The sequence below is a fragment of the Neopelma chrysocephalum genome, unplaced genomic scaffold (genome assembly GCF_003984885.1).
Source record: "Neopelma chrysocephalum unplaced genomic scaffold, ASM398488v2 Primary Assembly neopelma1_26, whole genome shotgun sequence".
Taxonomy (NCBI): Eukaryota; Metazoa; Chordata; class Aves; order Passeriformes; family Pipridae; genus Neopelma; species Neopelma chrysocephalum.
In genome coordinates, this window is record NW_020897695.1 from 4,757,864 (window position 1) to 4,775,272 (window position 17,409).

The window sequence follows — 17,409 nt, forward strand, 5'->3', positions numbered from 1 at the left end:
CCATCCCTGGCAGTTCAGTGGCCTCCTCAGGCAACACTGCCCCCGCAGTCCCTATAGGATTGGCATGGAATCACAGAATGGCCTAGGTTGGAAGGGACCTTGAAGATCATCCTGTTCCAATCCCCCTGCCATGGACAGGGACACTTGCCACTAAACCAGGTTGCTCAGAACCCCATCCAGCCTGGCCTTGAACACTTCCAGGGATGGGGGTATCCACCTCCCTGGGCAACCTGTTCCAGTGCCTCACCACCCTCACAGTAAATGGAAGACGATGGGAAGATGCTCGGGTCGCTCGCAGAGGCTCTTCCTCTGGGTGCCGGGGTAAGTAGGAGACACGGTACACCCTAACAAGGAGCGCAGGCTCCGGTGCCTTGGGCGCGGCCGGGCAGGGGCGGTGCGGGAAAGGCGGGGGATCGGGAACAAAAGGAGGCGGGGAAAGGTGGGGAAGAAAGGGGAGCCACGTGACGGCGCGGGCGGACCGGAAGGGCAGGGTGCCTGCGGGCCGTGACGTGACGGCGGCGGCGGAAGTGCGTGTGCGCGGGTGCGAGCGTGTTTGGGTCGGGGCGGCGGCGGCGGAAGTGGCGGCGGGGCCGGGACAGCTCAGCTGCGCCCCCGCCCCTCGCCCCCAGACGGGAGCCGCCTCCCCTCTCCCCCTCCTCCGCACACCCTACCCGCTGCGCCCGCCAGCCCCCACGGAAATCGCTGCGCCGCCGCCCCGGCCCCCGCCCCGGCCAGGTGAGGAGGCGGCGGTGCGGGGGGGGCCCCGGCGGCGGGAGAGGGGCGGGGGGCGCCTGTTGCGCGGGACTGCTCCCCGGGCTCTGCGGGGACGCCGTGCCGCGGTGCGGGCGGCCGAGGGGGCGGCCCGGCGTGCGGGGAGGAGAGGCGGGTCGCTCCCTTCCCGGCTCAAAATGGCGCCCCCGGTTTTCCCACTTCCCCTTATTCCTGTGCCTGGAAGGCACCTGCGGGGGAGGGGAGGTGGCGGCGGGAGCTATAGGGGCTAGGCCCGGGGGAGCGGGGATCTTGCCTGGCGTGTGGGCGCTCCTGTGGGGAGGTATCGCTGTCCGGGGCCGGCGGTGAGGGTTGTTGCCCTCGAGTTGCTTGTGAGATACGAAAGGGGAGGTTGGGTGATGTGCCCCGCGCTTTCCCTTTCACTTGCGGCTGGAGGAGGGACGGTGAATTAGGTGGGAAGTAGAAATACTCCCCACAACGCATCGGTATCGGGGGAATCACGATAGGCCTGGTGTACTAATATGGTCTACAGCACGCTCAACGGGAACTAGATGTAAAGCCAGAGTATGGTGGAGAAACAAACTCATGCCTTTTTATCTTTTAGAGGAGAGCTAAATGGCTTAGGAGCTATCAAAATGTTCCAAACAACAGGGCCATAAAAGGCTGTTCTCTCAGCATTTTTGGTGACTTGTTTTTTTTACCTTATGCCTCTTTCAGAGCTTGGGGATGGAAAAGAGAGGCTGAACAGCTAATTAAGCAGCTGAAATCAATCAGCTTCTTCCATGTAATGTTCAGGCCAAGTAAAAGCATGGCATTTACGTTTTCTTTTCTGGTTTCATATTGATTTTTCAGAGTTACACTCAGGCCAGATTGCATGTATGTATTGTTCTTCCATAAGAAATATCAGGAAAAGGTAGATGTTGGCTGAAGTGAGGTGGCTAGAGACAATGGTATTGTAGTCATCATTGTTACTTACATTTCCTGTATGATAAACCAGTTTATCTGAAAGCAGTTGGTACAATTCATCATTCAGATGAGCTTATGAGCTTCCTATTACCTTAATGGGAAGGGTATGACTTTTTGCAGTGATTGTGTTGATTCACTCGTTTAACTTACTGTCTCATTATGTTTCAGTATAAACTGGCTTGTATGTGACACTTGTTTTGCTAGTTGTCCATATCACTGTCTTGAACCCTGCAGTAAGGTGCCACCCTAGTTCTGCTGGACCTGGAAAGGAAAAACAGAAGACTTGGTTAGTAGGAGTACTAATAATCAGGCTTTTTAGTTACTGCTTTTTAAAAATATTCAAGGTAGTCCAGTATAAAGAAATTAAAGTAGACAGATAATGGTTGCAACCTCAGCATTGTATGATCTCTGTTAAAGAAGTGGGAAAAAGTTTATTAGAAATTGATACAACAGCAAGTGTGTTCATGGTAAGAAACACTGTTATTTGCTATGAAATATAAAAGTGGTGAAATGTTCCAGTTTTAAATTTAACGTAAATTTTTTTGTTGTGGCCTTTGTATTTCATAATGCACTTAATCATATTAGTTGTAGGAACAGTGCTTGGTCTCTTAATCTCTTCAGTAGACTGGCTTTTGTCAGCAGTGTCACTTTGATACTTTTGTACTAGTTGTGTTGTAGTTGAAAATAGGCACTGATCTGAAAGCTTACATGACTGAATTATGCCATCAGATTGTGAATTTGTAGGTATTGGCTAGGGCTGTTGGTATTTTGCACACAGATTCAAATATAATAAGATTTGTATGTGATCTTTTTTTGTAGGACTTTTCTCTTTCATTAATAAAACTCAGACTGCCTAGCAGCATACAAATTTCTCTTCTAGAGTGATGAGAATACCCAACATCTGGTAAATTAGTTGGTAGGATTAGCAGGAGTACTTTGCTAATAATATACTCCAAGCTTTGTGTTCTGGCATTTCAGCATGGAGCTGCTTTGCATTGGGGATATTCAGGAGGAGTGAAAGTTCCTACTTACCAGAGGGACCTGTGTATTTGTAGTGCCCAAGCCTGCAAAATGGGCCTTTTAATATATGATGGAGTTCTTATGTTAAACGCTGTAAAAGTAAGAAAATCTCCCACATTTCTATTCACGTGAAGCCATCCATCTCAGAAATTTTTATAGTATTTTCTTCAGCAGATTTTGATAATTGTCTTTGCATAACTCCCGTATATATTAATTTTGGTTCCAGTCAAACAGTTATGTACTTCCTTTTGTGTAGGTGAATGAAAATCTCTTACCAAGGTTTTCTTTCTTCACATTTCAAATGTATTGATTACAAAGTGTGCATAACATGGAAATTTTGGGCAGGCAGGGATGGAAGGCATGATAGTGGGTCTTTGCCAGGAAATTTTCATCAGAGTTAAGGGTGAAAAATAGGTATGGCAGACAAGCCCTTGAGTAAGCGTTCAGAATTGTCTTGAAAGTGATCTGTCAAAAAATACTTGAATTTTCAGTGTATCTGTAGGGTACTGACTGTAGTATTCACCTCTGGTTCTCAAGCCTTGTATTTTACTGATAAGTTAAGGAACAGGAGAATGAATATGACCTGAGGCTTGGAGTTTGCATGGGGTTGGTAGCACTGAAATCTACTTCTAAATCCTTATGAGGCACTATGCTGAGCTCACAGATATGAAAAGAACAGGCAAAAAACATTCTATGATGGCAGTGTCAAACTATAGTGCTACTTCCCTTCAGAGTAAGGAAGTACTTCCCTTGCTTTTTGTGTATATATGCTGCCATGTTGTGAACTTCAAGTAAAGAGTTTCAACATCATCTGAAACTTCAAAAGATGGTTTCAATATACACTTATAGAAGGTGTTAGTGATTTTTTAATATATCAAAATCATCTGGATGTGCTCCATCAGATTTTCAGTCTGGCATTTATTTTATCCTTAGCTGTTAAAAAGCGGGTGGCATGATTGTAGTAGGTTTTATTATTAATTTATTAGAAAAATTGATGTGACTATCAAAGGAATGAGGTTTGCAGTGTGTTTCTTAGATTTTGCTATGCTATTAGCCTCGCAGCTGGTTATTTTTGTACATGGTATCTGAATGTCTAGAATGATTTTTGGGGGAGGGATGCTGTAAGGGTGTAAACTTTGAAGTTCTCTGGTAGCTACAGCTTCTGTAGCTTGAGCATCTATAAAAATTGAAGTAGATATTTGTCTTGACAACTTGTTTCAGCTTTGTGTTCTGAAGGAGTTTTGCAAGGGGTAGTAATTACTGTTTCGTAAGTGATATAAATCTGAATAACTAGAAGCTGTAAATGGCCAGTTGAAACAGGTAAATATTATGTGAGTTAAATCAGTCTTGCCCATTCTTCTGTCATACCTCGTTTTGCTCTCGGTGTGGGAAACAGCAAGCAAAAAAGCAGTCACAGCAAGTAACCAGTGTGGTGGCTTGATTTCCTCACTGTGTGTCATCCAGAAGTCACTTGCTCCCAAGAGTACTAAGTTGCATGGTCCTTGGATGTCATCCTTATGTCTTTATGAATGCTATGGAGTCTAGAAAAATATGGGATGCATTAAAATTAAAGGGTTTTAAATTATTTCACTGTTGTCCAAACACACTGGAATGCTACAGCAAACAGATGGGGTTTTTTCATTTTAAACCAGAAATAACTTAATTGTCTTCATTCATTTTCCAAAGGAAAAGATAAACAAATGGCTAACAGAATTCTGGACTACCTATATTGTGGCTAGGCCTTACTTTCTCTGATGTAGTATAATTAGGGAGAGATAAACTGTTATCACTGATCAATTATTTTATCCAAATTGCTCCACAACTTCTGACCCATATTTCAGCAGTATGGAGGTGGAAGAGTTTTGCTGGAGAACCAACACACCAGCAGTGCACAAATTGTTGTTTTATGGTGTAAGGATGAAAGGCCTGGTATTTTTAAAATAATTGGATCCATTCCTGTATTCTGAAATATTTCGCCAAAATTAATTTAATGAGTAAGTGTCTGAGTATGGGATCAATATCGTACTTAATGGTGGCAAGATATGCAAAGGCTTTTTTTTGCTTCATAGAAATATTCTTTTGCTGTGGTACTTTCACATGTTTGTAAGAACATACATCTAAAATGTGATACTTACTAGACTGTGTTGTACAACTAAAATTTAAAAAATATATATCTTTTGATTTAAGGATGATGTAATAGTCAAATAGGACACAAACTCAGGACAGAATACAGAACTGTAATATCCTTTCTGGAACAAGGTAAATTATTTTGAGAGATATGGGAAAAGAAGCAACATCAGCAAATAGGAGTGTCTTTAGGATGTTGAAAATGGTTTTTTAAGACCTGTGTTCAAGTTGTGTTTACACTGAGAAATAGAATACGTGTTTTTCAACTGGAATGTAATTCAGTAAGTAATGCTTAGATTTTTGTTTTGATTTATTCCATGAAAATTAGTTTTGTGAGGAAGTATCTTATTGGAGGATGGAGTTCTGCTAGAGTGCTGAAGCACTTTACAGGAAAGAAGGTTCTTCAGCACTTGGGTTGAGTTTACAAAAGGAGGGAGAGTTAGGAAGAAGAACGAAGGCTTAGTGTCTGAGCTCAGCATATGGCAAACTGGAACGCTCAAGTGCCTGATGTGTGCTAAGGGGTTTGAAATAGGAAAATGGCTAAAGACTGCTGCTTGGTTTAAAATGTAGTTGCTTTACCACTAGGAATAAAAAATAAAAAGTCATTTGAAAGTGTTATGTTTGCTTACCTTTTTCAACTAAGTATTGAAGCCATTTCCTGCATTAGGAGAATGCACTCTAACTTGCTTGCATCCTGGTTACTGGAGGAGCTGTATCCCCACAAAGTGTGCACAATTCAAGTAAATAATCAACTGGAGTAGGACGAAGTTATAGGCTAGTTTTGGCGTGGCTTTTGTTTCATATCTGCTGTTAAGTGTGTACAAGCATAAATATTAGGCTTAGAAGTGATACCAGCAGAGTTGAAAGGCTTCTCTGTCCGTATGAATAAATACGGGGGGGTGAGGTCTTTTTAAGGAGTTGAAAAGGAGACAGACTAAGGAATACACTGTTCATAGTTGTTCTTAACAAAGATCTTTGTTGTGAATATTGATCTGTTAGGACATGTGTTAGTACTGGAAATAAAAATCCAACAGCATAATTCTCTGGTGGCTTGTACAAAGTGATCTGGAATTCTTACTGGTCAAGAAAAATCTGGTTTTCTTCACAGGGAAGGCTTTACTGTTGCTTCTCAGTACAATTGTTAATTAGAGAATGTATCAGTGGTTTTTGTGTGACGATCTTCTGTACTTTTATTTAGGGAAATTGCATTTGATAAAAGTGAGTTGACGACTCACACTTGAAAAGAATTTACTGTGGCGTTTTAGTTTTCCCAATTTGCTCAGTTTTTTAGCATCGTTTATTAGTGCCAGCTTTGGAATATTGGTTAGCAATGGCATAATTATGGAAAAATTGTTACTTCTTGTCATTTGATATTTTACCAATAATTTGAAAGTCTGAATATGTTGTATTATACTTCAGTCTTGATACCTTAAGAAATAAGAGACCGAAGTCTTGCAAGAAGAAGCATAATTGAATTTCAGTGTCCTAATTTGAAGCTTTAATGGGAAGACTAGGTATTGAAGAAGATAACTGGTTCATTTGTCATAAATTCTGTCTATAGTTGACAACTTAGCAGCGATGGTAGCTATACTCTAGACTATTCACTTTGGTAAATATTAGATGAAGTTATATATAGTACATGTTTCATTAGTGAATGAGATCTCTCTTATTTGGTTTGTAAATCTAATATCACCCACTGTCTTTTCACAAATAGGTTGTTACTGGCAGAAGAACCACTGAGGTCTGAATCCTGGAACTTACTTTCAAAAGCTGTTGAAATAAAGGACTTCTTTCTAATTTGGACATGGCTAATCGAGGAGCAACAAGACCCAATGGGCCAAATGCTGGAAATAAAATTTGCCAGTTCAAACTAGTACTTTTAGGAGAGTCTGCAGTTGGCAAATCAAGTTTGGTGCTTCGATTTGTAAAAGGACAGTTTCATGAGTTTCAAGAAAGTACAATTGGAGGTGAGAAAATTATCCTGTTAATTTGTTTTGAGCTGAGCTTGTGTACTGTCCTTGCCCTTGACAACCTTTAATGTAATGGTACTTCTACAGTGGGTCATTGACAGCAAGGATTAAATCTGAGCCCTGTGTCTGTAATTGAGAATTATAACTTTCTAAGCTAAACGTAGTTGGCAGTAGACTGTAGCAAACATGCATGTCAAGTGGAGGAAGTAAATGTGTTCTTGAACTGTGTAGTTTTGAAACCCAGGCTCCATGTTACATTTTGTTTGTGAGTGGATGTGTGGCTGTTTCAATTGTAGTGTATGCTTAATGCATGAAATGACTGCTTAAGAGTTAAGAACTAAGTTCCTATGAAAAAAAAAAGTGCTGCAAACACAAGCTTGTGTTTGTCATTTGTGCATCCTGGCTTGCATTTGATTTGGGTGAACTTGCTACATTTCTGGATATACCTTTCTTTGTTAGTAGTCGCAGAATTTAATGTGCTGTTTTTACATTTTGTGACTTCAAACTAAACAGGTGCTGGTTACTAGAATTTAAAAAAATCTGTTTAACTGTGAACAGATTTTACGCCACTCTTCCCCTTGACAGATTTCTTATGTGATGTTTTATTTTGAAGTTGTTTGTGCTTTGAGCTGTATTCCTCCTTGGATAAATTTAAACTTATCCTAAAACTATGAAACAGCATACAGACTTAAAAAAATTTGGATTTTATAGATTGATAAATATTCTCCAGTAGTTGCTGCTTGCATGAGTCAGTCTGTTCCATTGTAATACTTGTGTGAAGCCCTTTCAGTGGTCTGTGTCTTCACACACCAACAGTTGTTGAAAAGTAAAAACTCTACAAAGCTTACAAAAATAAATACAAGCTGAGTTTCATTGCATTCTTCTTTTGCCCTGTTTCTAGCTGTTACATGTATTTATTTTGTATATCTGTCAGCATATATGGAGAACCACATATTTTGTCCTTTAGCAATCTTACTAATGCACACTTGACTTTCCGCATTTTATCATGGCTTTTAGAGTAGGTGTTAGTGTAAAAGGTTTCTGTATTCTCTTATACAACTGTGCAGTAACATGGAGAGCATTCTCAAAGATCTATAGTGAATGAACTTTCTAATATCAATGAGATTTTTTGTTTTTAAAAAAACAGTTAAATTTAAGTGAAATTCATTGTTCCATTTCAGTGATCTCCAGTTAATTTAACCTCCTTTTAGTTTTTTCTTGTTTTACTGTTTGTGTATGGGATAACCCAAAATGTGTTACACTGTTTAAAATCTATACAAAAGTTAAACAAGACCCTAAGTTCAAGTTCAGATATATAGTGTTTAGTGTGATCTGTATTAACTTGGGCCTCTTCTATATAAAATAGAAAAAACCAAAATGCCATATAATACAGCTGAGAGATATTAAATGCAGCAATGTTGGGACTTAGAAAAAGTTTTTTACAGAGAAACTGTCTAACTGTGTAGCTTGTAGTTGCCTAAGGCATAATTTTCTTTGTATACAGAAGGGCCTTTTAACAAAGAGAGGCTTATGTGCATTGTGAATCTGAATAAAACATCTGAAAGGGAGTGAAGTTAAAGGCAGACATATTGGATGGTGGTGGTGTGGTTTTGCCACTTCAGACTAGTGTAGCAATGCCTGTGATTTGCTTAAGACAAAAGTATGGCTGTTAAGGATGATAGACTTTCAGATAATTAACACAGTTGATTAACTGTCAATTTACTATGGCCTTGCAAGATAGAAGAAAGATACCTGTTTTGCAAAAATTAGCAGGTGTTTTAAGGTGGTTAAAGTGTTTCTTTTGACAAAAATGAGGATGTTATAGAATAAACACCTTGTTTTAATTCTCTTCCCAAGTAAATACCTTAATTTATGGAGTTTAAGTACGTTTTTCTGTTAAGAGAATAATGGCTGTAAGAAGTTCAAAATCCACTTGCTTGACATCTTGTCTCTGCCTTGGACAAATATAATATTGAGCTGCTTCTGAGGAGGAAGCACTTAGTTTAGAGCAGGATATATGGGGGTTTTTTCACTCTGTTTTGGTTCTGGGCTGCTTAAGGAGATGCCAAGTGGAGCCTGTTTTACTGATGCTTGGATATTTGGCATTTAGAGAGTTTTATGAGGATTTAACATTGGAACATCAAAGCCTTTACCTTCTCCAGCCTGCCTGCTCATCTGTGACGGATGCTAATACCCTTGAAGCAGGAGCACCTGACCACTTAAAGAGTCAGATTCTTGTCATGGTTTAACCCCAGCCAGCAACTAAGTTGCAGCTGCTCGCTCACAGCTGAAATAGGGACACTTGTATGCTAGTTACAATGTCCTTTACAAAGCAAGATTGGCTTGCTTTTGGCTTCTGTAATAAGTTGAAGGTTGCAGCAGTTTTGGAATGATTCATAGGCTATGATGTCTTGGAGTATGTAGGACAGGATAACATCCCAGGTATGCAGGCAGGTCAGTGTCTCTTCAGACCTTTGATTTAAATTGGCCACAATCTGTCAGTATGGCAAGTGATGAGAGTCCCCACTTCAGCCAAGTAGTGGGCTTTCCTTAGTTTTGTAATACTAGTTTCTATATTGTGTGGGTACTTGGCCTCCGTATTTTTAATATGTACCTTAATCTTAATGGAAAAACTTTGCTAGGAGTAACTGTTTGAAGACTTAGAATAAGTTACTTACTATTTTCTGTAACCGGAAGAACATTATTTATGGTAATGCATTTGGCTGTAGTGGCAATGGATGCAAGCTGCCCTGAAACTGCAGGCTGTCAAAATTATGCTGAAATTAACTCATGAGATCACTTGCAAAGTCATGCTGCTTTAAGAACAAGAACTTTTGAGAAGTGCTTCTTTTTTCCATGCCCATTAGCTAAGGTGAAGTTGTCAGGAGCTGAAAATCAAAGCTTTAAGATACTGTTCAAGTGATGTAAATGTGTAGAACTGAAAATATCTGAACTGTGGGATTATAGCATGATGAGATACTGTTACTGCTACTCTGTCATACAATGTGTTGAAGCAGGATGAAATGTATCTAGAAGGTTTAAAAGAAAGCTTATGGTTACTCAGACTCACTATTACAAAAAAAAGGGAATCCTTTCCAATTCTTCCTTTCTTGTGTTTTTAACTTGAGGAAAGTCTGGTTGTTTAAATGACTGTTCTGTGTTGATCACTTACGGTCTGTCAGCTAATGCTTGCATTAAACCTGCTATATTACAATAGTAGGCTGGAATTGTTTAAGGAAATCATATTTGCATCTCTGTGAGCATAATTTTGTATGAATATAGAGATATCAATAGACTTCTGGTTTCAGCACCTCTGTCTTTTTTGTAGCTGCTTTTCTAACTCAGACTGTATGTCTGGATGATACAACGGTAAAATTTGAAATTTGGGATACAGCTGGGCAAGAGCGGTACCACAGTTTAGCACCCATGTATTACAGAGGAGCACAAGCAGCTATAGTGGTATACGACATTACAAATGAGGTAAGTACTAAACTAGGGAGGCACAAGGGGCATTTGGAAGTTAGTCTTATATTGACCATTCCTTAGTTTTTCTCACTGACTTGTGTGAATCAATTCATGATTTCATAGAATCATAGAATGGTTTGAGTTGGAAGGAACCTTGGAGTTGGAAGGACGACCTTGTCGTCTAATCCAACATCCCTGCCATGTGCAGGGACATCTTCTGCTAGACCAGGTTGCTCATTTCATACTGGACTGTGTAATGTTAATTTGTGTCTGTAAACTTTTCTTGTCAAAAGACCATTTATAGGGGGTTTTCTTCTTTTGTATAAAAAAAGAGAAAGAAAGTAAATTCTATTGTAAAAATGTTTCAAACCCATCTTTAAATCAGTTCACCAAGTGTGAGCTGTTACTCTCACCACATGGCTGGTGGCAGTTTTATTTCTGATAGTGAAAGACATTTTAATATTGTATTATTGCAGCTTGCAAGTAAGGATTGGAAAGGTGGCACAAGCCATTAAGACCAAAACCGAAGGTTATTTGATTTCTTTTTATTTGAATTTAGATAAACTTCACTTGTTTTTAATAAAATGAGACTTAAAAACCCAAACTCTCAAAAACCCCAGAAATTGTGTACCATAATGAATAGTGCTTACTAATTAGGAAGTAATTTTGAGACCCTTTCAATATAGCTGTTCATACACTTGATTATTCTAGAGAAATTGAAATTGCCATTTTTATCTTTTAACTACTTCTCTTTCCTTACTCTGCCTACATAAAGGTCTTCCTGTCTTTACTTGCTTTTTCATCATTATCCCAACTAAGCACGATTTGAGAACTAAGGTAGGGATGTTTTGTTTTAAAAGCTCAGTTGGCGAGTTGGAGTGTGCCTTTGGACTAAGGTAGCATCCTTGCATTTGGCCTTTTGTGCTTGAAGTCTAGATAACAGAGATAGGGATAATAGGTGAGTACAAAAGGATGATAAAACTCAGTTGCATCATTTTGCAATCATTAACAGGAGTCCTTTGCCAGAGCGAAAAATTGGGTCAAAGAACTTCAGCGACAAGCAAGTCCTAACATTGTAATAGCTTTAGCAGGAAACAAAGCTGATCTAGCTAACAAAAGAGCTGTGGATTTCCAGGTATGTACATAACTTCTATTCATAGAAATATAATTTTATTTGAATAGATAGTAAATAAATCTAGGAGGAGCTTACATGCTAGTTGTTATGGAGGTCATACTGTTAAATATAAACATCAGCTGAGACTAATTAAATTATACATGCTACTGTTAAACCTATTTCTGTACAAGTGATATGTAGCAGTAGACTTTTTTGAATAATTAAGTTTGACTTGGAGGAATAACTAATTTATTTGAGTATCTTTAAGGCTAATTCATTTTCTGTTCTTTCATGTGACCTCTGTCTTCTACTGGAAATTATCAGTAACTAGAGTTTCAATGGATGAGATAGCAGTAACTCAGTGCAAACTATTCTGTCTGACTTGTCAGCCAGAGAATTTTGATTATCATGTGATACAAAGCTGATTGATTTGCCCAGCTTCCTTAGGCTGTATTGTTGAAGCAGTATTCAAATTTTAATTGTGCTTTTCATGGTATTCTTTTCAGTTTAGTGATTATATTGATGTTCTTTCTGCTGTATTTTATCTTCTAGAAAGTTTAGCCAGGTCATCAGAAAATAGCTTCCAAAATGAATAAAAAATTTACTGCTGGTAGTTCTGGTCCACTCATGATTGACTGAATTTGAATTAAGATAGTATTTATTAGTTGTTAATTCTGTTATGGTTTTTAATCTATATTTGGTGTTAGTTTGTGAGATATTGCTGTGTATAGTAGTGAATCCTTTTGCAACTATAGAGTTGAATTATGAAGGTTAGCAGTGGTTCAGGTGTTTTTCTACCAGAATTCAACAACTCAGTGTTCTAGTTTTATACTTCCATGTCAGTTGTAACATAAAGCTATGTGACAGATCTTTGTGTTTTGTGCAAAGTTGTGGTATTTAACAAAAACGTCATACATGATGAAGTACGAGGTCTTGCAGTCAAACATGTAATCAAATTTAACTACCAAAGTAGACCTACCTTTACATTTTTTGAACAATTAGAATCTTAATATTTTTCAAATGTTAGGGTTTTTGCTAATGTGGATTTTTGGGCTTCTTGCAGGCTTGACTGTCCTTTCTCATTGCAAATCACATGTTAGATTTCTAGGTATTTGTTAATGTGTTATTTCAGGTGTAGTTACATCTTAGCAGATGTAATTATAGAATGGTGTAGTTTATTCTTTCCATCATAGGTCTCTTGTAGTTTGGCTTCTTTGTAGACTTCTTATTGAATGCAAAGGGAGTTACATAATCATAAGAAGATGGGGATTCTCAGCTGAATTGAGTAATAGGAAGTGGCAAAAATAGTAAAGTTCTTATGAGCAGTGTATCAGATGAAAATTCATACTGAAAGGGGAGATAACATGGCAAAATACTTAATACTGCTTATTTGTTATAATTGTGAATTTCTGTCAGGATAATGAAATTGTTCTGATCCATCTGCTCCAGTGCTTGAAAGATTCGAGATAGTTGCAAACTGCTTTCTTTCCAGGGTAATAATAGACTTGCTGACATTTGATGGCACTTTCTGGAGCTCATTTGTTCTTGCTGTCATGGCTAGTGTTTTGGATTGGGGTTGTCCCTTTCATAAATATTTTCATTTATTATTTAGTTTTGCCTGATATGTTTCTATATGGATATTTTTAAGATTAATAAGGATTTTAAGATTGCATTTCTAATTGTTTAGCTGCTTGATGGAATTATAACTTCTCTGTAGCTAATGAATAACATTGTCACGAGTGTTTCAACAAACTGTCTTTCTTTCAAAATGGTATAGAAATTGTTCCTTAGTAGCAATAAAAGTACCATGTGTAGTAATTATGTGATTTTTAATTTTTTTAAATGAAGTAATGTTTTTTTATTTTAACTTGTAGGAAGCACAGGCTTATGCAGATGACAACAGCTTATTGTTCATGGAGACATCTGCCAAAACATCTATGAACGTAAATGAAATATTCATGGCAATTGGTGAGTTTATGAACAAACTAAGAACTTAAAAAGAATTTTTTTCATGAGATTCAGACCATTGCAATCTTCCTAACCCAAGGTCTTCATTTGTAACCTGAATTATTTTTGGCACTGGAGTTTCTTTGGGACCTTTTATTTGTTTAATTTTGTTTAGGTAGCTGTCTGAAATCCAAAAGTTGTGCCAAAGATGGCGATGTGTGCTTAAATTCACTGTCCAAGTAATATGTAAAGGATGTTGCATGTGAAAAGTAAATTTACTAATAATTTTTAGACCTAACATAATCTTAGGGATTTCTGTAAAGTTGCTAACGTGTAATAGTAAGTATAAATTAAGAAATTTTGTGTATTCCATTGATATAACCAAAATTGTATTTAATTGTTGATAAACTTTTGAAAGGGGAGGAAAAGGAAAGATTACATTTTAGGTGGGTCACTAACCTATTAAATAACAACCTTAATCACAGTAGGAGCTCTGCTGCTCAGTAATAGTAATGCATAGCATCAAATAATCTCATTAAACTGTTTTGTATGTTGCACCACAGTGACCTCTCCAACCCGATTTTTGTGGAAAAAAGTCATTGCTGTTAAAATTAAATGTTTCTAAAGAGCTCTTACCCTCTGCTTTTCAAGTCAGGAAAGCAGAAGATAATTTGAGGTGTGTTTCAAACTTCCAGTAGATGTGAATTAAATTATCACTATAGCAACACTTTATAACAAGTACTTCCTTCATATTAACTATAAATACTTGGGGAGGGGGGACGGACAGAAACACATAACTGTATGAGAGGAAAGTATATTCTTCTCATAATTGTTCAAGATAGGCCTGCATTTAATGATACAGAAATGCTCAATTGCACTGTTCTGGTGAAATTTCAGAATTAACGTGTTTAATGATGCTGTTTGCATCCCGTTTAAAAAAAAAAACTGAATCACCAAATATGTTTGGTGGTTTTTTTTTTTTTAATTTGGTGTATCAACAATAATTCTTACCTCTCCATATTTTAATGAAGTATACAAAGTAAATTGGAGGAAAACAATGCCTAACTAATAACTGGGTATTTTGTCTGCAATGTTGGTTGGCCATGTGAGTATTCTTTTGCATCAATGGGGTGAAATTCAGCTTTGGCAGTGCATCAGAACAACATCTATTCAACAGTGGACTCTGAAAGGAAATCTTGTAGGCTATGAGTATTGCATGGAATTTGGAATAGCCTGCACAACATGGTGCAGTTCTCAGGACAATCTTCAAAACTGGGGAAAAAATGGAAAAATGAGAACACTGACAGAATTGTGGGATGCAAGTTACAGCTGCTTGTAAATTGATTGCTTTAGAGTTCGTTCAAAACTTTCAGTTAAAAAAAAATGTTAATTGAGTTCTAGATACAGTTAGAGAATTCAAAATGGTAGTGCTCTGAAGGCATTTTTCTACTGGTGCTTTGTCCCTCTGTGCTGTCTCAGCAGCTTAGTACCATGTGAATTCTTGTGTTTTATCACAGAAATGTAGAACAGTCCAAGTTGGAAGGGACCTCAGAAGATCCCTCTAGTCCACCTTTTTGTGGGAAAGGGAGTCTAGATTACTTAGCACCCTGAGATTATCTGGCACCACAGCACATTGTTGATGTTTGCTCTGCTGTTTTTCTGGTTGCATTTTGTTCCTTTCAGGAAAAGCAGTTATTTAAAAGGCTGACCAAAGTAATTACTTTGGAGTGAAAGCACACGCAACTAAACTGTAGAACAGGGGTGGTTGCTAGGTCCCAGTTCATGTGCAAGAGAGGCCCGTGGAAGTCTTTTTATGGACTTCTATGGTTAAAATAAGCAATTTTCTGATGGAAGAAGTCTAGGAGAAGCTACTGCTCAGAAAGATAACAGTTGTCACCCTTATTTTTCGTGTCAGGACTGAGGGGGTACCTTGGAGCTACAAAGGCAACAAAGAAATTATCAGTCAATTGATTCATAGGAGCTGGAGAGAAGAGACAGCTTGAAATAAATAAGAGAGGCTTGATCTAGTGCTGACGCCATTTTATATGTTGCATACAAATACTTACTCTGGCTAGATATCTGGGAACTAGTTTGACCCATTTCTGTTTGTGTTTGGTGCCTTTTCAGTGTTTCTGTATCTCTTCTCACTAACGTCCTGATCTTAAAGCCTGTTCCATGTGGGTGGATTCCCACAAGAGCTGTCATTTGCTGGCATAGCACACCTGTGCAGATACATTTTACTGCTGAAGTTACTAATGCATTTGATGCTTGGAAATCATAGATAAGGAAGTTAATCATTAAGAGTGTCTTAACTTCTTTCATTACCAATGCAGTAAATCAAATCCAGTTATATAGTGGGTATACTGATATGCTTATAGAGTAATAATGTGTTGACTTTGTGTACTCAGGTGATTTAATCTTAGTAAAATCTCAGTTTAACTCTTATATCCTGTTCATCTTACAGCAAAAAAATTGCCCAAGAATGAACCACAGAATGCAGGAGCCAGCTCTGCCAGAGGAAGAGGAGTAGACCTTACTGAACCCACACAACCACCCAAGAGTCAATGTTGTAGTAACTAAAAGATCAATTGCTTTAAACTGTTCTGAATATTCTTCTGCTTCCTAACTGTTAATAACCATGGAATTGGAGTGCTTAACCTGGTCCAGTACAGCTTCCCAACAGCGAAGAGACTTATGATAATAGTCAAGTTCATGATACAGAGTTTTCTTTTGATGTAAAATTTTAACATGCATGTATCCACCACTGGCTATAATGTTTCAGCAGTAGAGGAGAGATGGAAGGGACATAAACTTCCTTCACTTAAAAGGTTTTAAAAATCAGTTGTTATTATTAGGAGTGTAGAAGAACTGCTCTCTGTGGACCTAATTGGCCAGTTCCTGTAGCCTCAATACTGATCACTGTTATAATAAATAGAATTGGGTCTTTTCATAATTCTCAATTGTGCTTTAAAGCCTTTCTAGAAACAGGGTCTAAAAATTACTTAAACTTATCTGAAATATTGATGCAACCAGTTGTTTCTGCAGGTATCCACTATTTAGTTATACATTCCATAGTTTAATAATTTAATTACAAATAATACTTGCATTAACAATTTTAAGAATCCTTTGCTTGCCAGACAGTGGAGTTTTAGTTGGTACACTGTTATGTAAATGATATCAACCCAGTTAGTTATCTTAATGAATTAGTGATGAATCAAGTTTAACCTAATTTCTAATCTTTTCAGAGGGTACAGACCAGTAAATTCAATTCTATGACTTAAGATATGTTTGGTTTTTTTCCTCTACAAACTGTAAGAGCTCTTCAAGTAAAACCACAACAAACTCGGTGTCTGTGACTTTTCTTGTTTCTGATCATTGCTGGCCATTACAGTTTGTTTTTCCCCTAAGGAAAAAATAGTGCACTAACGATTATGTACATCCAACTTGATTTTAAATTTGGATATTAATGTACTGTAAATAGGTACTCTGCATTGTAGTCTACATTTGTTTAATACTTTCTGTAATATTTAAGAGTTGCTTAAAGGTATACAGAATGTACAGTTACTTAAAGCTAACTTTTTTCCTCTCTAATCAAAGGGGGTTCTGAGTTCTTCCTTTATGGCTAGAACAGTAATAAATGATGCTCCTGTATCTGTAACATAAGTACTGCTGTCTGTCAGTAATGAACTTTGCAACTTTGTTTTCCAAAGTACATTTTATTTTGATCAGTCCAGTATATTGCACTAATTCTTTTAGTTATTTTCATTATATGAAATCTACAAAGTGTGTCAGAAGAGATGAATTAGTCTATTTAAATGTTGAACTGATAGAAACTTACTTGTGCAGATTTAAAATTTGCAGTAATCTGGGTTTAGCAAGGAAAATGACAGTTCACCAGTGTTTAGTTTTATATTGAGGTGCTCAGGTTTGAATAAAGTGGTTTAAAAAAATGTTGATTATTGTTTCTTATTGAGAGTTTCAGATGGTTTTGTTGCATTTGTACAGTTCCAGACAAGATGTCTGATTTACTGAATGGGTCAGCATTTAAGATGATTACAAGTAAATTCATGA

The 17,409-nt window shown here is 37.8% G+C and overlaps 1 protein-coding gene across 1 annotated transcript; it reads left to right on the forward strand.

Moving 5' to 3' along the window:
- The first annotated feature begins 586 nt into the window (after positions 1–586).
- RAB5A (RAB5A, member RAS oncogene family) lies at positions 587–17,288 on the forward strand. Its single transcript, XM_027675372.1, has 6 exons — positions 587–735; positions 6,557–6,809; positions 10,141–10,292; positions 11,290–11,412; positions 13,266–13,359; positions 15,803–17,288. Exons 2-6 carry the CDS (start codon positions 6,647–6,649, stop codon positions 15,916–15,918), a joined length of 648 nt encoding a protein of 215 aa, XP_027531173.1. The 5' UTR covers positions 587–735; positions 6,557–6,646; the 3' UTR covers positions 15,919–17,288.
- The last annotated feature ends 121 nt before the right edge of the window (positions 17,289–17,409 follow it).

Coding starts and splice junctions, on each gene's coding strand:
- RAB5A (XM_027675372.1), top strand. CDS start 6,647: ATGGCTAATCGAGGAGCAACAAGACCCAATGGGCCAAATGCTGGAAAT. Junction 10,293..11,289: donor TATACGACATTACAAATGAG/GTAAGTACTAAA, acceptor AATCATTAACAG/GAGTCCTTTGCCAGAGCGAA. Junction 11,413..13,265: donor AAAGAGCTGTGGATTTCCAG/GTATGTACATAA, acceptor TTTAACTTGTAG/GAAGCACAGGCTTATGCAGA.